This window comes from Neopsephotus bourkii, unplaced genomic scaffold (genome assembly GCF_033783945.1).
Source record: "Neopsephotus bourkii isolate Nb327-2 ecotype Australia unplaced genomic scaffold, CSIRO-AGI_Nbou_v1 NB_1792, whole genome shotgun sequence".
Taxonomy (NCBI): domain Eukaryota; kingdom Metazoa; phylum Chordata; class Aves; order Psittaciformes; family Psittacidae; genus Neopsephotus; species Neopsephotus bourkii.
The window spans coordinates 5,104,991-5,127,868 of record NW_026902266.1 but is presented as its reverse complement, the minus strand read 5'-3'; the positions used below and the strand labels follow the sequence as shown (position 1 = coordinate 5,127,868).

General features: G+C 40.9%; 1 protein-coding gene across 1 annotated transcript in view; it reads right to left on the bottom strand.

Moving 5' to 3' along the window:
* Positions 1-22,878, bottom strand: part of MUC2 (mucin 2, oligomeric mucus/gel-forming) — a 52,395-nt gene that overhangs the window by 14,173 nt on the left and 15,344 nt on the right. The window contains exons 14-33 of the mRNA XM_061380417.1: positions 22,415-22,509; positions 21,613-21,739; positions 20,662-20,917; positions 19,706-19,758; positions 19,319-19,428; positions 18,804-18,955; positions 18,198-18,336; positions 17,511-17,621; positions 17,018-17,197; positions 15,654-15,893; positions 14,388-14,544; positions 14,015-14,143; positions 11,940-12,087; positions 11,025-11,068; positions 10,229-10,426; positions 9,835-9,864; positions 8,954-9,451; positions 7,888-8,124; positions 6,242-6,787; positions 620-6,117 (exon numbers count right to left, since the gene is read on the bottom strand). Of these exons, the coding sequence (XP_061236401.1) occupies positions 620-6,117; positions 6,242-6,787; positions 7,888-8,124; positions 8,954-9,451; positions 9,835-9,864; positions 10,229-10,426; positions 11,025-11,068; positions 11,940-12,087; positions 14,015-14,143; positions 14,388-14,544; positions 15,654-15,893; positions 17,018-17,197; positions 17,511-17,621; positions 18,198-18,336; positions 18,804-18,955; positions 19,319-19,428; positions 19,706-19,758; positions 20,662-20,917; positions 21,613-21,739; positions 22,415-22,509 (8,948 nt within the window). The remainder of the gene's footprint in view (positions 1-619; positions 6,118-6,241; positions 6,788-7,887; positions 8,125-8,953; positions 9,452-9,834; positions 9,865-10,228; positions 10,427-11,024; positions 11,069-11,939; positions 12,088-14,014; positions 14,144-14,387; positions 14,545-15,653; positions 15,894-17,017; positions 17,198-17,510; positions 17,622-18,197; positions 18,337-18,803; positions 18,956-19,318; positions 19,429-19,705; positions 19,759-20,661; positions 20,918-21,612; positions 21,740-22,414; positions 22,510-22,878) is intronic.

Below are 22,878 nucleotides of genomic sequence, written 5' to 3'. Positions count from 1 at the left end.
TAATATTGTATACTACGCAAATTGATAAACATCTAAGCTGTGAGGACGCTTTAAAAATGTACAAGACATTAGCTTGTCTGTGCCAGAAGTGGAGGACTCATAAAACATCAGAACCCTGACTCAAATTTCATTAGCATTTGAATGCGCTGATCTGTTTCATAGCACTCCCCTGAAATCAGACTATGTCGCAGTGCAACTCATTCTAAACACAGACTACTTCAGCCCTGTGGTTCCTTGTTGGGCTGCACTGTAAACACATAAACAACTTTTACCCACTCTAGACTTATTCAAAAGCAGGAATAAAAAAAGATAGTTTAGCACCACTTTGCTCTTGTTTACTGCTTCATCAAAGCTATCCTACAATAAATAGGAACACAGACCTGTGATCCACGTCCCTGAAAAATCCTTTTTAAAACTATACTTGAAGAACTAATAGCAGTATATAAGCTATCAAACTGAAAGTCATTGGAAATAACACTGATACACAAAAAAAACCCATAAATAAATAGAATGGATTAAAACATGTTTTTCTGTCCAGATTAATACTTCCTCTATATGTTATTAACATAGAAATTATGTGGTTAGTCTCTATCCACAGCAGAAATCTGAATCTACTCACTGCGTAAGACTCATTAGGTGAAATAGAACAATTTTTTCCAGGAGTGGTTGGTGGTAGACTTAGAGTTGAACTTGAAGCACTGAATTTAGTAACTGTACTGTATGTAGAGCTTCCTGGAATAGTGACTGCACTTGAGGTAGCAATTGGAACAGACATATTGGTTGAGCCAGAGGAGGTGGTGGTGGTTGCAGTTATTGTGGTAAAATTGCTAGAGGTAGTTCCTGAAGTCATGGTAAAAGATTCTGTTGGAGTTGTACCAGAGGTGGTGACCGACATGGGACTTGATACGGATGACTGAGGTACAGTAGTGCTGGCTGTAGGCTCTGCAGAAGATAGCCCCACAGTTGTTGCTGTGTTGATGGCAGTAGACCTTACTAAAGTAGCATAAGCTGCAGTGCTTGACAGGGGGCTACCAGTTTCTGTTACTGTTGGAGTGCTGAAGGGAAGCAGTTTTGAAGTTGTGGGGCCCAAAGTGGTAGTTTTGGTGGTCATTCCTGTTTCAGTGACTCCAGACGTGGTGGCTGTCATTGGGGTGGTTGATACCAGTGGAGGTGAGACAGTAGTGTGGGCTATAGTTTCTGACGTTGATATTCCTGAAGTTGTGGTGCTGGTGACAGTTGATCCAGTTGCAGTAGTACTAGTTGCAGCTGTTGTCATAGGACTAGATGTCTCTGTTACCACTGTGGTTGTGGGGGAAGGAGGTCCTGAGGGTGTTGGTCTTGATATGGTAGTCTTAGAGGTCGATTCTGTTTCAGTGACACCAGATGTGGTGGCTGTCACTGGGGTTGTTGATACCAGAGGTGGTGATACAGTAGTGCTGGTTGTAGGCTCTGGTGTGGGTGATCCTGAACTTGTGGTGGTGGTGACAGTTGATGCTGTAGTCATACTGAGAGTCGCAGTTGTTGTCAAAGGACTAGATGTCTCTGTTACCACCGTGGTAGTGGTGGCATGAGGTCTTGAGGGTGTTGGGCTTGATATGGTAGTCTTGGAGGTTGATCCTATTTCAGTGACACCAGATGTGGTGACTGTCACTGGGGTTGTTGATACCGCTGGTGGTGATAAAGTAGTGCGGGCTGTAACCTCTGGCGTAGGTGACACTGAACTTGTGGTGGTGGTGGTGACAGCTGATGCTGTAGATGTACTGAGACTCGCAGTTGTTGTCAAAGGACTAGATGTCTCTGTTACCACTGTGGTAGTGGTGGGAGGAGGTCCTGAGGGTGTGGGGCTTGATAGCGTGGTCTTGGTGGTCAATCCTATTTCAGTGACTCCTGACGTGGTGGCTGTCACTGGGGTTGTTGATACTGGGGGTCGTGATACAGTAGCGCTGGTTGTAAGCTCTGGCGTGGGTGATCCTGAACTGGTGGTGGCAACAGATGATCTTGTTGATGTACTGATAGTTGCAGTTGTTGTCAAAGGACTAGATGTCTCTGTTACCACTGTGGTAGTGGTGGGAGGAGGTCCTGAGGGTGTGGGGCTTGATAGCGTGGTCTTGGTGGTCAATCCTATTTCAGTGACTCCTGACGTGGTGGCTGTCACTGGGGTTGTTGATACCAGTGGTAGTGAAATGGTAGTGCTGGTTGTAGGCTCTGGCGTGGGTGATCCTGAACCTGTGGTGGTGGTAAGAGATGATCTTGTTAACATACTGCTAGTTGCAGTTGGTGTCAAAGGACTAGATGTCTCTGTTACCACTGTGGTAGTGGAGGCAGGAGGTCCTGAGGGTGTTGGGCTTGATATGGTAGTCTTAGTGGTCAATCCTATTTCAGTGACTCCAGACGTGGTGGCTGTCACTGGGGTTGTTGATACCGGGGGTTCTGGTACAGTAGTGCTGGTTGTAGGCTCTGGTGTGGGTGATCCTGAACTGGTGGTGCTTATGGTGGTTGTAGGTGATGTGCTTGTGGGGCTCCCTGTCCCAGGGGAGGTGGTCTCGTGGCTTGAAGTTTCCGTTACAATTGTGGTGCTGTGTTGAGGGGTCCCTGAGGGTGTAGGGCTTGATGTGGTGGTTTTGGTGGTTGATCCTGTTTCAGTGACTCCAGACGTGGTGGCTGTCACAGAGGCTGTAGGTACCAGCGGTGGTGATACAGTAGTGCTGGTTGTAGACTCTGGTGTGGGTGATCCTGAACTTGTGGTGGGGGTAACAGTTGATTTTGTTAACATACTACTAGTTGCAGTTGTTGTCAAAAGACTAGATGTCTCTGTTATCACTGTGGTAGTGGTGGGAGGAGGTCCTGAGGGTGTTGGGCTTGATATGGTAGTCTTGGTGGTCACTCCTATTTCAGTGACTCCAGACGTGGTGGCTGTCACTGGGGTTGTTGATACCGGGGGTCGTGATACAGTAGTGCTGGTTGTAGGCTCTGGTGTGGGTGATCCTGAACTGGTGGTGCTTATGGTGGTTGTAGGTGATGTGCTTGTGGGGCTCCCTGTCCCAGGGGAGGTGGTCTCGTGGCTTGAAGTTTCCGTTACAATTGTGGTGCTGTGTTGAGGGGTCCCTGAGGGTGTGGGGCTTGATGTGGTGGTTTTGGTGGTCGATCCTGTTGCAGTGAATCCAGATGTAGTGGCTGTCACTGGGGTTGTTGACACCGGGGGTTGTGATACAGTACTGCTGGTTGTAGGCTCTGGCGTGGGTGATCCTGAACTGGTGGTGCTTATGGTGGTTGTAGGTGATGTGCTTGTGGGGCTCCCTGTCCCAGGGGAGGTGGTCTCATGACTCAATGTTTCCATTACAATTGTGGTGCTGTGGTGAGGGGTTCCTGAGGGTGTGGGGCTTGATGTGGTGGTTTTGGTGGTCGATCCTGTTTCAGTGACTCCAGACGTGGTGGCTGTCACAGAGGCTGTAGGTACCAGAGGTGGTGACACAGCAGTGCTGGTTGTAGGCTCTGGCGTAAGTGATCCTGAACCTGTGGTGGCGGGAACAGGTGATCTTGTTAGCATACTACTAGTTGCAGTTGGTGTCAAAGGACTAGATGTCTCTGTTACCACTGTGGTAGTGGGGGAAGGAGGTCGTGAGGCTGTTGGGTTTGATATGGTAGTCCTGGTGGTCAATCCTATTTCAGTGACTCCAGGTGTGGCGGCTGTCACTGGGGTTGTTGATACCGGGGGTCGTGATACAGTAGTGCTGGTTGTAGGCTCTGGTGTGGGTGATCCTGAACTGGTGGTGCTTATGGTGGTTGTAGGTGATGTGCTTGTGGGGCTCCCCGTCCCACGGGAGGTGGTCTCGTGGCTTGAGGTTTCCGTTACAATTGTAGTGCTGTGTTGAGGGGTCCCTGAGGGTGTGGGGCTTGATGTGGTGGTTTTGGTGGTCGATCCTGTTGCAGTGAATCCAGACGCAGTGGCTGTCACTGGGGTTGTTGATACCGGGGGTTGTGATACAGTACTGCTGGTTGTAGCCTCTGGTGTGGGTGATCCTGAACTTGTGGTACTTATGGTGGTTGTAGGTGATGTGCTTGTGGGGCTCCCTGTCCCACGGGAGGTTGTCTCGTGGCTTGAAGTTTCTGTTACAATTGTGGTGCTGTGTTGAGGGGTCCCTGAGGGTGTGGGGCTTGATGTGGTGGTTTTGGTGGTCGATCCTGTTGCAGTGAATCCAGATGTAGTGGCTGTCACTGGGGTTGTTGACACCGGGGGTTGTGATACAGTAGTGCTGGTTGTAGACTCTGACGTGAGTGATCCTGAACTTGTGGTGGTGGTAACAGGTGATCTTGTTAGCATACTACTAGTTGCAGTTGGTGTCAAAGGACTAGATGTCTCTGTTACCACTGTGGTAGTGGGGGAAGGAGGTCCTGAGGGTGTTGGGTTTGATATGGTAGTCCTGGTGGTCAATCCTATTTCAGTGACTCCAGACGTGGTGGCTGTCACTGGGGTTGTTGATACCGGGGGTCGTGATACAGTAGTGCTGGTTGTAGGCTCTGGTGTGGGTGATCCTGAACTGGTGGTGCTTATGGTGGTTGTAGGTGATGTGCTTGTGGGGCTCCCTGTCCCAGGGGAGGTGGTCTCGTGGCTTGAAGTTTCCGTTACAATTGTGGTGCTGTGTTGTGGGGTCCCTGAGGGTGTGGGGCTTGATGTGGTGGTTTTGGTGGTCGATCCTGTTTCAGTGACTCCTGACGTGGTGGCTGTCACAGAGGCTGTAGGTACCAGCGGTGGTGACACAGTAGTGCTGGTTGTTGGCTCTGGTGTGAGTGATCCTGAACCTGTGGTGGTGGTAACAGGTGATCTTGTTAACATACTACTAGTTGCAGTTGGTGTCAAAGGACTAGATGTCTCTGTTACCACTGTGATAGTGGAGGCAGGAGGTCCTGAGGGTATTGGGCTTGATATGGTAGTCTTGGTGGTCAATCCTATTTCAGTGACTCCAGACGTGGTGGCTGTCACTGGGGTTGTTGATACCGGGGGTCGTGGTACAGTAGTGCTGGTTGTAGGCTCTGGTGTGGGTGATTCTGAACTTGTGGTGCTTATGGTGGTTGTAGGTGATGTGCTTGTGGGGCTCCCTGTCCCAGGGGAGGTGGTCTCGTGGCTTGAAGTTTCCATTACAATTGTGGTGCTGTGTTGAGGGGTCCCTGAGGGTGTGGGGCTTGATGTGGTGGTTTTGGTGGTCGATCCTGTTTCAGTGACTCCTGACATGGTGGCTGTCACTGGGGTTGTTGATACCAGTGGTAGTGAAATGGTAGTGCTGGTTGTAGGCTCTGGCGTGGGTGATCCTGAACCTGTGGTGGTGGTAAGAGATGATCTTGTTAACATACTACTAGTTGCAGTTGGTGTCAAAGGACTAGATGTCTCTGTTACCACTGTGGTAGTGGGGGAAGGAGGTCCTGAGGGTGTTGGGTTTGATATGGTAGTCCTGGTGGTCAATTCTATTTCAGTGACTCCAGATGTGGTGGCTGTCACTGGGGTTGTTGATACCGGGGGTCGTGATACAGTAGTGCTGGTTGTAGGCTCTGGTGTGGGTGATCCTGAACTGGTGGTGCTTATGGTGGTTGTAGGTGATGTGCTTGTGGGGCTCCCTGTCCCAGGGGAGGTGGTCTTGTGGCTTGAAGTTTCCGTTACAATTGTGGTGCTGTGTTGTGGGGTCCCTGAGGGTGTGGGGCTTGATGTGGTGGTTTTGGTGGTTGATACTGTTGCAGTGAATCCAGATGCAGTGGCTGTCACTGGGGTTGTTGACACCGGGGGTTGTGATACAGTACTGCTGGTTGTAGGCTCTGGCGTGGGTGACCCTGAACTGGTGGTGCTTATGGTGGTTGTAGGTGATGTGCTTGTGGGGCTCCCTGTCCCAGGGGAGGTGGTCTCATGACTCGATGTTTCCATTACAATTGTGGTGCTGTGGTGAGGGGTTCCTGAGGGTGTGGGGCTTGATGTGGTGGTTTTGGTGGTTGATACTGTTGCAGTGAATCCAGACGTAGTGGCTGTCACTGGGGTTGTTGACACCGGGGGTTGTGATATAGTAGTGCTGGTTGTAGGCTCTGGCGTGGGTGATTCTGAAGTTTTCGTGCTCATGGTTTTTGTAGTTAATTCTATGAATTTTTAAGATATAAATGAATGTCACTCTTTTAGATTAAGTGTTAGGACACATATTAGGCTGGCAATAATACAATTTTTATCACAATATAAGCCAATAAATATAACTAATGGACCTACCTTGTCGTTTTGTAGGAGGAGCTGTTGGTGTTCTGGTGATTATTTGGGCGGTTGTTGAGGTGGGAAGAATGCTTGCTGATGTCTCCAGGTTGCTGATGGTGGTGGTGGTGGGAAGCTCTGATGCTTTTGGCGTGGGAGTAGTTGTTGACAGGGTTGGAAAGGACCCTGTTCTCATTGTGGATGAAGGAAGGGCTGTTGTGGTGCTCGTGGTGGCACTTGTGGGAATGCACTCTGGTATGTTGGGGATGCAGCAGACACTGATCTCGTAATTGAGGCAGACCGGTATCAGCATTATGCCTCCTATGACCTGATCGCTGTTGTTACAGGTCAGCCCCACGTTAACATTGCATTCCACCTTCTGCCCTAAATCTTCAATGGGAACGGTAGGCAACTTCTTTGCTCTGCATGAAATATTCTCCGCTTTCACACAGACCCAGGATGGGTCGTTCTTCAGAATATTCTCAAAGGTTTCGTAGTCACCACTGTTTCTGTCAGAACTATCTGGGTAACTCACATCAATCCAATCCGTCCAGACACAGTCACATTCTGGGGGGTAACACAAGAGGAACAATTAGAGAACAGATACAGAAAGCCAGAGCACCAGCACATTTGTGGGTGGTGCCCTGAGAGTCCAATGCACACAAAGGTGCCCCTTGGGCACTGCTACACCAGTATCTAAGCCTTGCGCAACAGAATCCCTTGTATGGACAGGCCTCCCTTTAAAGGCCCAACAAAGCACACGCAGGCAAGTTCTGAGTCACGTGTGTTTCCCTCACAGCTAGAGCATGTTGCTCTATTGGGCTTCTCGAGTGCAAAGACTGTGCACATAAAGGCAACAGATGAGATGGAGCAGGACAAAGCAGGAACTTCCACCACTCTCTAACCTTCTCCTGCCACTCACACCACCCCACTATCCCAGGGAGAAACCAAGCACTTGGTAGGGTTGTGAGCACATAGGAAGCAGAAACAGGACACCTGCTGCTGCTGAAACATCGATATGCTTCCCAGCAGCACACAGACAGATGGAAAACAGCAGCTGTGGGAACGCTGTGAGAGCGTAGCTACCCAGAGCACTGGTTCAAGGCAAGGGGCAATATGTGTTCCCAAACCTTTCCCCACCACCTCCTGGAGAAAACCTTCAAAGCTTCATACAGACAGAACCGCAGGTGAGTGGCAGCAATGGCCGCAGAGGCAACACAAGAGAAGAAAGCGAAGAAACTCTGCACAGCTCTGCCCAAACAGTGCCTGGAATGACAATGCCTCAAACTCAAGCTCCACTCCCACTGCACACCATGGTGGCTGCTGAGTACATTCTCTCTTGCTGAAGGATGAGCTCAAGCAGCAGCAAAAGCAAGATTTCCCAGCAGCTCAGTACCCGTCTAAGCTGGGCAGAGGCACCAGCACAGAAAATACCCTTGGGGCCCTCTTCAGCCAAGGAACACAAGACTTTCTACCCAGGACACTGCACCCTCCTCACCACTGAGCCAGCCACACCAACGGCTAGCTTTGGCCATTTGCCACTTCAGGGAACACACAACAACTACTCCCATCCCTGATCCCAGCCAGAAGACACAAGCTGAGGTGCTCACGAACCTTCATTTCTCCCACAGCGAGGCAACACACGAGAGCACAGACCAGACAAGTACCTGGAGGTGGTGTGGTGGTGGTGTACGTTGGCGTGGGCGTGGATGTGCTCACAGTAGTTGGGGTGAGTGTTGATGTGGCAGGAACGGTCGTTGATGTCCCCACTGTGTTGCCGGTGGTGGTGCTGGGGGGCGCCGAGGTGCTGGCGGTGCTGCTGGGAGGCTCCAATGGTGTTGGTGTGGGAGCGGTTGTCGACAGGGGTGGTAAGGACCCTGTGCTCATTGTGGATGAGGGTCTTCCTATTATAAGTAGTGGTGGTAGAGAAAACAGGTAAGTTACAAAAGACCTGAGTGGGACATAATGTGCACTGAAAAGAAATTATGTGTTAGGGAGGTGCCACAAACTTATATCCGTCACCCCACTCTTATCACTGTAACGTCCTATTTCTCTAGTCCTTCTAGTCTGTCCCTAGAAGTAGAATAATTCAAAATTACTGCACAGACAAGGTCATGGCAATGTTTTTCTCGCATTTTTGAATTAATAAGCTGCACATTACAGCATCGCCCCTGGGTTTTTTCTAGAGATATTGCTGTAATGTTCTTCTCAGTAAGCAAAATTACCTAATAATAGGTAAGACTATGAGGAGGAGTTAGGCTGTACAAAGCTTTCTATCCCTGGCTTATTACTTGGAACATCTTGCTATGTCATGAAGTAATAATTAAGAGGGGAAGCTGCGGTCTGGGAAGGAAGTATGCATAAGAATACGTTCCAGTCTAATTGTCATGTCATTTCCCTGCTGTGCAATGCCAGCCTGATGAAGGGTATTTACAGAGTACTAGCAAACTTTAGCATTGCTAGAGGGAAAACAGAAGGAGAAATAGAAGGAATTCTGCCTAGCTCCTCCCAGATAATGCCTAGAATGATGGTACTCTAAATCAAGGCCTAGCCTAGTCTCACACAATGGGACCTTATGGAAGTCTCCATCAGGAGGACAGACATCCAGACCAGCATAAATAAGACTTCCTGCCAGCTCAGTATGTGCTATGGAGATGACATGCCTTTGGTAACTGACAGCCCTGTATTTCTACTAAACAAAGCAAGAGGAGAGAGTATTGGTCTGTTAAATACCTGGAGAGGTTGGAGTTACTGGGGTGGTAACTGATGGTGTGAATTCGCTTGTGATTGTTGAGGTGGGTATTGATGTGGTGGTAATTGTTGTTGGCTGCCTGGCTGTACTGGTGATGGGTACTGTTGTGCTAGTGGTGGTTGCAGTTGCAGTTTGTGTTGGATGCTGTGTACTTGTAGTCTCACAAGAAATTTCATGCCACTCACAACAGTTTACCCTGATTTCATAATTATAACAAAGTTGCCAAATAGTTGCATCTTGATCCTCATTTTTACAGATTAGTCCATACGTAACATTACACTCTACTTTCTGGCCAAGTTCCTCTAAACTAACATCTGGATTATCTTTAGCCCTGCATTCAATATTTTCAGGAGCTTCACATATTTTGTTTCCGTATTGATTTCTTATTGCATCGTAGGTTTCATAGTCACCACCATCCTCTTCAGGTTTACTAACATCAAACCACTCAGTCCAATTACAGATTAAACCAAAGCATGGAGCTGCAAAAGAAGAGAGATTCAGCACTGAGTTTACAGAGAACATTCTGTGAAGTTTAATTTTGTATTCTATTCCATAAGAGACTAGAGCAACCCATTGCAACTAGTAATTTTTCAAAACGAGAAAATATTTCTCTCTGTAGAGAAAAAGAGTTCTACAGTTTATTCTATATTACCAGGTTTTTCAATAGGAAGATTAATATTAAAATAAAATCACTAAGCAGGGGCCTTTGAAAGTCATCTCTCTACATTTACTGTACTTTTGCAATTAAAAAAAATTCTTTTTTGTTTCATACATATTTTTCCTATAGTGGCCACCTTTAATTTATTTCTAATTTAGGTGTTCTTTTGACATTTTTTAACGTAGTTTTCTATTTAAAACTTACTTGTAGTTATTGGAGGGCTTGTAGTGGTAACTGAAATAGAAAAAAATACGTAAGTACATAATCTGCAAAGTTAGAAAAATTATAATAATAGTTTTAAATATCCTAATTATATTTCTTTTTTTGCAGACACTACTGATAAAACTTCTATTCCAGCAGGGTTTTGAAACGTCAGTTTTTTTTCAGAAGTAGGAAGGCACAATCTACATTTATAGTTACAATTTCTTCCATTAAAAGTAAATTTATGTTTTAAAAATCTTAGTGTGCAGTGATAAAACTATTCGTAAGTATTGCTCCATTTGTGTCAACTATAAGGCCATATACCTGTACTTCAATCTTTAAAGAATTTTACTTAAAGAAAATAATTTTTAGATGTACATCTCTGTTGAAGTTTTACCTGTGGTGGTTAGAGTACTGGTAGGAAAGGAGGTTGAAATGGTTGTAGGTGAAGTAGATGTCGGACAAGGATAAGTACTTCCAACAACTATAGAACCATTTTCTGCACAAACGTATGTTATGCATATGTCACCATCCTGTATTTGTGCCACAATTTCACCCACTTCATAACTCGTTCCGTTGATGACACAAGGACATCCTGCAAGAAACAGCTTTACTGTGCAATTTGTCTACTACTTGGTAAGAGACAAAGGACATGTAGACATAGAGACATAGACAGAAGAGACAAAGAGACAATGGACGAGTAAGCACTTACATGCTTCAGGCATGCTCTTTTCAGATCTATATGTGGAGCTTAGATCTAATACATGGCACTAATTTATTTTGACATTTAGAGGAACATTAAAACATATTAAATAAAGCACTGCATAAAACACTAGTAAGAACAGAGTTACAAACCAGGTCTTAAAATGTTCTTCAAGAAATAACAACTGCAGTTTACCATCTCACACTTTTCTACAATAATACATGTCTGGGAGTGCAAACTCTTGTAGTGAAATCTATTAGTTTGGATATGGGACACTGGGAGAAAGAATAAAGGGAAGTGAGAAGAAGTTTGAACACAAAATACTAACAGCAAGGTTTAACAAAAGTGCTGCCCAATTTTCTTTGGCCACAACTTTCTTGCACTGAAAAGAATTATTCCAAATCTGTACTAAGTCTTTTGTAGAGACAGATGTAGCAGCTCCATCCAGTTTTTTTTCCATTAACTTTTAGAAAAATGAAATGTTATTTACCTGGGATTGGTGTACACTGTATAGATCCTGAGGGACCACAGACACTAAAAGCAAAATTTTCAAATATTAACATATTGCAGATGTTTTATGGCACCTGTTAGCAGAATCAAGACCACAGAATTGTAGAAATTTGTCATTTAATCTTTATTCATCCTACTGGATATTTTTCTGGGTGTAATATTTTCCAGTATTACCTATCATTATTTCATTTAAACTAAGTCATCACTTTCATTCTTTAAGTACATATTAAAATTATCATGAATCGCTATGTGTTGCAAGTTGCAATACTGCAATATTAGCAACAGCTTTCCAGGGCAGTGAACTTATAGCTAGATAAGGGGTGTTTTCTGTGTCCATGGTCACCACGTACAGTCATAGATGTCATCGCTATCATTAGTAAGGTTCTAGGAATAAGCAGTTAAGACTCAACTATCTCTTTTCAGGGCTAAAAAAAATCAGGTTACAGTGACTTTGAAATCCCAGTTTTAAGTGAGAATGCAAAGCAGAGTAGGCCCTCTCTACTAAGAGAAAGCATGAGAATCAAAATGTTATAGAGACACATCCAGGTTTCAGGTCATTAATTTTTTTAAGACACTTAAATATACTTACTGCAATCATTAACACACTTATTTTAATGACACTATCAATTTGAAATATGGATTATTATGGGTTTGGAAAATTATGAACGAAAAGTTTATAATCTATACGTACTGTAATTGCCCATTTTTTGAATCTAAGTCTCAACTGGAATAGATGGCATTGATGCTATTACTTGTACAGATAAATACTAGAATATTCCAGCTCTTCAGTTGAACTGCATCTCTATTTGCTTGAAGCCCAGTTAAGTAAACGAGGGCCTCAGCATACATAAATTCTTTCCTAAAATACTGCAAGAATTCTGAATTTTTTATTTACCATTTTGTACAGTTCTCTTCTGTAGTTATTTCATGCCCAGGAGGAACATGAGTTCCATTGATGTAACACCAACATTGATCTTCAGTCACACATTCCTTTGTCTCTTCATTATAAACAGGCTTGTCATCAGGGCATCTGGGATAGCAACCTGTTGATGACAAGTAGAACAGTATGCAGGATGAAGAAAAAGTGTAAAGAATTAACTCAATGATAGGATATCTTATGAAGGTAAATGATTCTCACTGAATAAAGCACAGTGAATAAAACAGAAAATTTCCAATTCAAATGAAACCTTGGACAATAAGTCTTTCCAAAAGACATCGAAAAATGCTTATTGATAATACTGGGGTGAGAAGGATTAAATCAGAGCTTAGTCAAGAAAACTAGAGAAGTTGATTTTTTCCTAGTTTGAGATCTTGGAAAAAGCCCTAATTTACATTAATTTCTATGGGCAGCTAGTAATTTTAAGACAAAGAAACACCCCCATTTTTCCACAGATATTGAAATGTCATCACTGTATCAATAATAATTCAGTAAAGAATATGGAAGTGGATTCATTAACAAACAGGTTTTTCACTACATTTATTGGAACACTAGACCTTGTTTATGCACCTTCAATAGATCAGGTATCTCCACCCCAAACAGATAATTTATCTGCATTTTGTGCACCCTTGCCCAGTGACCCAAACCCCAGTTGAAACAAATTAATTGTATGTCAATTCTCATTGCATTTTTCATGTAAATACATTTTAAAAAAATATTCTGTCCTGCTTCCGAATAAACTCTTGTAAAATCCAATGCTTGATTGCATGAATTCTCTTTATTGTAGAATTATAGAAAGGTTAGGGTTGGAAGGGACCTTAAAGCTCATCTAGTTCCAACCCTCTGCCACAGGCAGGCACATCTTCCACTAGCCCAGGTTTCTCAAAGCCCCATCCAACCTGGCCTTGAACACCACCAGGGATGAATCCAGGGAAGATTCACAACTTCTCTGGTCAACCTTTTCCAGTGTCTCATATAGCCTATGAATTTAATGACCAACTAATTAACTGATATTTAAAAGTTGCTTCATACTCTTAAACAGCATTAAAGAAGCTGTAACAAAAGTAAATGTGCTCTATATTTCCACTGGAAAAAAAAATATAGAAAGATAATTGGGTATATAATGATGTGCCTTCTGACACTTTCCAAATCCTTCTAATAATCTAAAATAACCTTTTCAAAACATGGAATTACCTTTTTTTTTTTTTTAAATGAAAAATATGTTTTGGTTAGGGTTTTTCAGGGTTTTTTGTTTGTTTGTTTGTTTTATTACCAGCATTTCAAGGATTAAAGTAACATGTAAAATAACTATGGGCATTTCTTTATGATCTCTGAACCGCTTCCAGTCCAGACCAAAAAGACTGTGAAGCCAAAATAGTCGTTGTTTTCTCCAAATTTATCATGTGGTAAAACAGATGATATTTGTAAAGCCATTCACATTACTGGATCATTGCAGTCCCCTAACATGAGATTCTTCTTCAGTTACCAAACAAAATTACTTTCTCATACTAATATATCTAAATATGGAGGTAGCCACCAGTAGCCCTCTGACAACATATAACAGCATCAGTGTGTCTGATATCAAAGTTATTTTCCTTTGTAAAGATAAGAGGATGCTGCACATTAATAAAGTCAAGATGGACCTGATTCATAAAGGATGATGAGGTTAAAGGCCCCTAGATATCAATAACTTGCTTCTTTACCATGTAAAAGGATTCTTTCTCTTTAAATGCCCTTATAATGGGATGCAAAATAACAATGGCGTAATAATCATGCCTATTTAAGGATATTATCCAAGCAGAGACCTAGTTTTATGGCTACCAGGAATGTAACGATCATCCACTGACGTTAATAAATAACAAATTACATTATATGAAACATTTATATAAGACTGGAGATAAATTCTACATAACAGATACAGAAATATTTTATGAAGCTGACTCTTCAAGATGATGGACTATTCCGTCATTATCTCATGGTACCTGAACAAATTTATATGAAATAAAATACAAAAATGGCAAGGAATTTATTACCTTCCAGGTATGGTACTGAAAAGTTGGTGCTGACATTATTAATTATCCTGCAAGTCATGATATTACTGCCACAAGGCTCATAGTGCCAGTCACACTCATTACGAGGGTTGTAGTAGTCACAAAATATCGCTGAAGAGAAAAAAAAGAGAAGCTGAATAAAAGCATAGTTGCCAGAATGCAGCTCGATCAGATCTTTAAAGGTATAATCTAAATGAATCTACATGTTAAGCCAGCAAAATTTCTCTTGAGGTATAGGACCTGGACTTTCTGCTATTAAACTTAGGATACATAAAATTTGATGTTATTAATGATTTATTTGATAGGTTTCCTGACGGCAGCCAGAAAGATAAAGTTGTGTTTAACTGTTACTCACGGCATATATCAGGAGTTCTCCAGAAAACACAGGCCTGGTGCTTGGTACATTCTTGAGCATATGCAGCAACTGCAGAACAGAAGCACTCACAATCTCCACCACTATCACAAGAGCAAGCATCATGAACACAAGCTTCATAGAAAGGAATTGGGTCCACCTGATGGGGAAAGAAATGATGCCCCAGCTCATCTCCAAATTAGTTTTCAAACTAGTAAGCTTGAAAGATCTCTTGAGATATGGGAATTGAGCTGGGCAGTAATGAGATTAAGAGACTAATTTCTTAAGAATTACCAAATCACAAACAAATATTATAGGCTTCTAGTTGCATAACATATTTTGGATAATAATTTGGATAACATAGTACTTTCATAATTTGCTATGACTGAAAAAATTAGAGTCCTTGTCTGTGCCCACATTTTTTAACAGAGTTACATTTTACTGTTCTCAAAACCAAGTTTGTTTAACACCAACGAAGTCTAACCTTCCAATAAGCTTTGCCAACCAAGTGGTGAGCAATAGCAGAAAGACATATTAGTCTGGATTATAGCTGCTAAAGGAATCAACATAGAAACACATATTAAGTTAATTAAATTAGCAATTCTTTGTGACTTTTCCAGTGTGAGTTAAGAAGAAATTGTTTTTAATATGACCATACGTAGGAAAGAGACAAGAAGTAGAGGGCAGTGCTCCCTGTACACTGTAGTCTGGAGACTGTTGGCTTGACATGGCATATGAGAATTGAGGCACATTACCAGTGGCAAAGCTAGTAAAAGACTAAACTGTACAGTATCAGTGGTTTCCATCCTGGATTCCTTCTGTGGGTTGAATTTAACAAGCAGCAGTGGTCTCTTCAACAGCCACCTTTCAAGCATAGTATGTTGCTTCTGTCAGAAGAGGGGTCTGATGATTACAAGACCTTTCAGAAATTACAGTATGCTAGTCTCTCAGGAAGAGACAGTGTAACTGCAGCACACACAGACCTATTCAGGCTAGATTTATGAAGCTAACTCGCACAGCAGAAGCTGTGAAACTGCAGGGACGAATATGGGCTTGTACAGCCAGGGGTGATGCCACTACCGATACAGTCTCACTGCCATGGATACTCAAACTACTTTGACTAAGGCTAGGTAAAATGTTGACACCTGTAGCTGTACTGAAGACTTAATTTAAGATAACTATTTAGCCACTTCATTTTTGACAGTATCTCTGCTTCTGCAGTCACGGAAATGCACCATGCTGTCCCATTACTTACTGCCCTCTACAAACCTTGGAGTGACAAATTTTAAAGACTTCACTCTGGATGATGCTGCATTCTTTCTCTGCCCAGGACTTCCGATGTGGTTTTACATCACAAGGCTTTATCTCTTCTGTAACATCTGGGCACATGGAAGACTGTTTCCAGGAATTCCCAAACTTTAGAGCACTAGTGTCCTGCAGCCCACTCCTTGTTGTAAAGTCATTGTTAGACTTATCATCAAAGTTGCCACACAGACCACACACTTTGCCCTGGAAGAAAAATTTAACATATCCACAGCTTTTAAATATACTACAGAAGTGAGAAACAGAGTCTAGTGAAGTAAAACATTGACATCAAAAAGGACAACTGACTCTCTGTGTAACCAGCATTTTCATCTTTACTTCCAAATAATTTTAACAGAAAATTATAAATAAATATAAAATTTGTATTTGTTTATATAGTAAACATTTCTCTATATAAATAATTATATTTATATAATAAAATTATAAACAAATATAAAATAAATAAACCTTTATTTGTCTGTGTACTCAGCAAACTATTCAGTTGCCATGTCTTCCTTACTTGAAATCAATTATATCTAGTGTATTTCTATGTTGCTGCGGCATCCTTTCATCCAACTTACAACACTGAAGAGTGTGTAAACCTCTTTCAGCTGAGAAGAATTAATTTATTTTCAATTTTCTCAATTTATTATCACTCAGCTATATTAATATAAACCTGAGCGAGTTTTATTCTGCTCAAAACTGTTTTTATTTAAAACTTCTAACATAATGAGTACCACTTTATCCATGGGGAAAAAAAAAATGACAGAGACTCATTTTTCTTGAAAGAAAGTATTTAGGAACTTATAACAGTGAATTTTTAGTAGTGCTATTTAAGGTACATCAGTCCCCTTAAGGAACATCTTGTTTATACAACCCCTCACCTCCTTATTCACCACAATGAATCTAGCAGTCTATAACTCAGCATGCTGATTTTCAGAAATCAGAACCATACCCAGACACTGCATGTGGAGTCTGGTTTTAACTCAGGGCTGAGATTCTATGCAGGCTTCCAAGTGCATGTATTGTCAATTTGCGTTCCCTAAATTACTTTGGATGTTTAGTTCTTAATATTTACAAACTCAGAACGCCTTAGAAGTTTAGCTTTATTGCAATCACATGCTATGCATCCTCTGCAATGCATCGTCATGGACAGTAAGGAACTCCAGTAGCACTTCTGCAAGCTGTGATAGTAATATTGCAAACTAATAATCAATATGCACAGAATATAAGAATCAAACATGGAGTCAGAATAGAACAACATATATGTTTCCTTATCTCACTGATCTATTCATGCTACTAATTCAGAAAAAAGACAGACAGGTCCTAACTTTGTAATCAGGGGTCAGCTTGATGAAAACAGTAGTCTTCTTATCCCAGATAAGCATCACACCATTGCTAGCCTCAATAACGAGGTAGAGGCCTACTGTCTTGTTCCAATAATGTACATCATCACCAGTATCTCGCTGAATTTCTTTATAATCTTTGTTCTCCAATTTCAACTCAGTTTTCTGAAAGATAAAAAAGAGAACTATTATAACATTAACTTTTATGAAGAAAAAAAAAATTATATGCTCATAACAATGCAAGTAATCTGAAACCAATAGCTCGAAGTCTAGAATGACTTTCTGAGACGACAGGAAGTAGTGTAGCAATTTTGTTTGACAGAGGTTCTAGTACCTGAGAATCTACACTTTTACAGATAAATTTGATAGGGCCTCTAAACTTTGCTTGTGATAGCTGCTTTTAGGGATGTGGCTTCGGAGCAGTACTTTCATTTTGTTAATACTTGAATACTGATATTCACTGAGCATCATTACTCACCCCTAGAAACATTTTAATAGCCTTTGAGCAGGTAACTCCTGTAGTTCCACAAGGGACATTCTCTGTGATGATACTGAACGAGCCGCTGGAATTTCTGTCACCACAAAAATCCTATTGAAAATGTTAAAAATAAGCATAAGAAGATTAGGTAGAATATTTAATTTTTAGTTCAGTCTCATACTAATTAGAATCACTTAAATCTCCACAATGAATAAATTGTTACTGCTGCTTCATATGTGAAATCCTACATATATCTATTTTTACAGATGCACAAACATATACACATACATCTCTGCATACATATACATATTTCAGAGTCTAATGTGTGGCAAAACTTGGGAAAGAAGTGGGACAATAAAACAAAATGAGGAATATATCTTTAAATATAAATATCTTTGTTTCATAAAACATAGAATTTTGGTTTATTTGACAACTGATAATGAGTTGTTAGTGCTCACTATAAAAACAGTCCTCTTATAACACAATTTGTGACTGCTGTATCAAAAAAAAGCCCACACTCACACAGCTTGATGGCACTGAAAATACAGAATTTCAGAATTTATCTTGGCAGAATGTGCAAACACCTCAGGAAGAGTGATGGCAGGCAATAAGAAATGACAAAACCAAGAAGAAAAGTATATCTTCAAGGCAATCAGATGCCATTTCAGCCCCCCTGATGAGCACTACCTGAGTAGCCACATATTCACAGCTTCCATCAAAGTCATAGAATTTTCCATCAAAGGTGATATAATGGCCACTTCCATATATCATACAAGTCCCATAGCACACATCTTCAGTGCAGCTCCAAACCCCTTTTTGGCAGGTACTAGAAGAGAACAGAAGAGTTGAATTTTCAGATCTCACCAAGAGTGTGTTGTTTGGTAAACTACAGAATAAACCGAATCCTCAGCTACCTGATAAAACATGACAATGTGCACAATACCAATTTCAGTGTTACAGAGGGTCTTAAGTTTCAACTTCAATAGTTTATCCTGGGTTTAAGCCTATAACATGATTTTTAACTCTGGCTAGCTAAATTTTTCAGATCTGATAGTGTTCATATTCAAAAAAAGAGTGTACTTTCCTAATAAGAGATGCCAACTGAAAACAGAGGTAACTATTACCCCAACATTTTCAGCACAATATGTGTTTCCTCAGATAACAAACAGCATGCCTGAAAATAAAGATTTATATTTGCAGCTATTGAAGCCACTGTAGTACATAAGCCTACACATGGCTATTAATTTACTGCATAGAATATATTCTAGAAGACAGTACAAAATTATAACTTACCAGATGTTGCAGTCCACTGTTACCTGCTGTCCAGGAGAATACCACTGGTTGTTATGAATGCATGGGCAGTCCTTCTCCTCCACACAGCCCCCTTTCCCATCATCAAATAGACCCTCAGGACACACACAGCCTGAGACACATTCTGCCTGGAACTGAGAAATCGGAGCAAAAATTGTTAATTTATGAAAAAGCACTGCATTTTCATTCCAGTTATTCATAACCGCTCTGGTAAAAACAGCATTTGTAACAAAACAGCCTAATATTGATTGGTTTTATAAGGCTTTTCTTTCTAGGTTTCTAATCCTTTTCTTTTTTGATGAAGACACAGTAAAAAGAAAAAAGGGAGGGATGCCATGAAATTACCAAATGAGTAATATTATTTGGGATAAAAGAAAGGAAGATTAAACCAAAGAGAAATCAACTGTTAGTTACAACTGCATTTTCTGTGTTGCACCGTGTCATTTAAAGAATACAGAATAAAGGAAACATGACATGGAGAAAAACTGAATACATACATGATCAGTTTGAGGAGTGTGACAGCTAAGTTGTACAGGTGTTTGTGAATTCCAGCTTGGGGATGAATCGCAGTCAAAGTACGTCTTGTTAGAAGAACATTCTGTTACACCTGAAAGGTATTTTGCTGGTTTGGATGAACCCAGAAAAGGCAAAATAAATGTGTGAAAGGTGGTAGCTACTGAGATAGAAATCTCAGGGTATGGCTATCCTTATGAAAAACAAAAAGCTCAGTGAAGACAGAACAAATTGAAAATGTCTGTTTCACATAAAGATAAAAAGCAAACATACAAAACAATTAAGTGGAGAATTCAATCGAAAGTGTAGGTTTGGGTTTGGAGGTTGAGTTATGGCTTTTATTTTAGTTTACTTTATAGAATGTCACTTACTTTGCATTCTTGCTGTCACTGAAATACACTGGATCTTTGCATTTCGGCAAACACTAGAATAGCAAATAAAGTAGAAATCAAAAAAAAAAGTAAGCTCAGTGTCTTCAATTTAAATCTAAGAATTTATTATTACAAATTTGAGAGTATTTATTTGTATTTATTGTGCATAATTTCTATGGATATTTCAAGGTGAACTCTACTGAGGTGTACTCATGAATTTCCACTAGGAGAAAAAACATAGCATAATGCATTAGGCATAATGCACTGGAAGGTTATCTTTTAAGGAATGACAGCTATTCTACTAACCCTTAATACTGAGCTTTTTGATGGCTCAGGAAACACACAATAATGAAATGGATTATAATGATAATTTAAATCAAAGCCTTCATTTGGATAAACAATACATTTTCATGCCCATTTAACTCATATGTTGCAATTTTGTTGGCCTGTATGCTTCATCTGCTGGATAAGTATTTCACAGTTTGCGCTGATGATTCATGCAGCAAACAGTTGTCAGTTAATGATAAAAAATAACAGCATTGTGGAAGTTCCTTCCAAAAAGCCTATGCTGCAGTAAATACATATCAAGGGGACCTTCCTTCAATGGAAAACACAAGAAATCTGTCCATGACAGAAAAGAAAACAACAACATAAAATTATAGCCAGCCTTTTATCTTCCTCTTACCCCTTTGCTCAACAAAGGCTTATTAACAGTGTAGGTTCAGAGTAATGTTTATCTATGAAGGTCAGTACTTTGACCTCCAAACAGTGCTGCATTTCTCAATTATTAATAAATTGCATTGCAACATGATGATGCTTTGCTCAGAATGAAGATGTTGTGAAATGCATTACAAGTGCTCATTAAAGCACCACAAAAACTTAAGGAGCTTATACCTAATAAGTAAATTTTAAAAGGGCTTTTATCACCACAAAAAAGAAGCCACAGTAAAGCATACCAGCGTTCCCCATCTTTTGTGACATATTCCCCTGGTTCCAGGTATGATCCCTTGTAATAACATGGGCATTTGGAGATGGGCACACAGGTATCCTGGTTATCCAAGTATGTATTATATGGGCACCCACAGCCATCCACAGGAGCAAAGTCTTGCAAGCAATGCTTTTCACCGTCAGCAAGGGAACGACAGGTTTGCTGGCACATTGTAAGGTTGTAAAGGAAGATCTGATTTCCTGGGCAGGCAGACACTTCACTAGCTGGAGGGAAAATAAACAAACTGATAATTCAGGGATGCAGGGTGGACAATTTAACCATAACATTTCCATTTGGTTTCTTTGGCTGTGCAGCATGTAAAGGTAAAAATATTTCCTGAGGTTTTATTTAAGTAGCAGTCAAAAGGAAGTCTTCAACAGGTATCCTAAGTCAGAAGTAACATTGGCCTAACTTTGTTTACCTGTTGAAGACTTCCTTTTGACTGCTACTAATAGTTTCTACTTTCATACCCATATTTGTTCCACACACTGATAATCAGAGAGAGCACAATGTAGTAAACTCCTAGTCTCAACAATACTGTACTTTTGATGAAAAGGAAGCACAATGATAAGCAAAGACACTGATAAACAAAGACAATGTAAAAGCCATGATGGATGGGGGTTTCATTAGTCAAAGATAGAAAGATATTAAAAATTATTACTCAAATGGGGAAAAGAAAGTGAAAGTGAAAAACATTGCTTGCTAATTTTAAAAATGTCACAAATAAATGACAACTAAAAAATATAACATGAATTAGTAAATTATATAAGCATTATCTCTTTTAAGTCCATTAGACATTTCTAAGATACTCCAAATCCCTTAACATTGCGATCATTGACAACAAAATTCAGAGAGACCCCACTTACTAAATAAATACATGGCTAAATAATTCCACATGGATTACAGTTCCACTACTTACTGCAGACACTTTGCCTCCAGCCTCCCAGTATGATCCCTTTCAAAGCACAGGCTCTTGAGTAGGAGGACAGGGCAGCACACAAGCATTCTTCACTGTCTTCACAGAGGCAGGTGTCATATTTACATTTCTGAAAAAAGAGAAAAAGGGTCAGTAAGCCCACAGGAAACCAACGGGCAATTGCAACTCAGTTGCTACGAAATATTCTGTGTCCTTTTTTTGATGTTGTTTTTATTAACTCCTATGCTCAGAGAAGTATGGAAGGAAAGGACAAAGACCAGGGACTGAAAGTGCTGCAAAGAAATAGGAATTCTTTTTTTACTCAGGTAGGCCTCATTTACTGCTCAACAGTGATGAGCATGGGGGGAACAAAACTGCAAAATTTTGGCACAAAAGAAAATTTGCTATTACCTTGTAACCAACACAGGAAACGTAATAAATATTTACTTTTTTTTTCCCTGACTTATTAGCAACTAATGTTTAAGGATAGACTTAAACTTTCTGTGCATCCCTGCATCTCTTGAATCTTCTTCCCAGTTCAAATATCCACTCTAATGAAAATGTACATTAAATACAAAACATAAGACAACAGAAGAACAAATTTATCTTTTTCTTCAGCAGCATCCAGCAAGAAACTCATCATATGAAATAGTTCTAACTCTGCCTTAGTTAATCACTGCAAAAGCCTTGCCAGCTGTTATGGGCAAGGTACTCAGTAACGTCTCAAATGTTTGAACAATAATAAATGTCTACTGTCACCCATCTGAAATAAGGCAGTACTAAAAAGAGTGCAAGATTACAATACCTTATAGTATTCTGACGGATCAATTATTAAGTGACATCTTGCAAAAGGACCCTCTGAGTTTTTCAGCAAAGAACACCAATGCTCAGCATAATTTGCTGCAAAGAAAGAGAAAAATTAAATTATATCATTACATTCATTAAATTCACTTACCTTCCTTGTGCCATGTCTAGTTACGTTGTCACATAAATGCAATACAATGATACAAATGAGAGAACCGCATGCATTTTAGAGACAGGAGAAACTACATGCAATCACTGTACATGTATTTCTGTTCTCATATTCAATTATCTAGCAGTAGACACACAGTCATAAAATCAAACATCGCATTTTTCTGCTGCAAGTTGTCTACATGGAATTGTGACAGCCCTTATTCAGAGATAACAAAGCAAAATTAAACAGAGGGCAAAATAATACTAGGAAATGCAAGCTGACTCTGCGGAGAATATAAATTAATGACCTTGTTT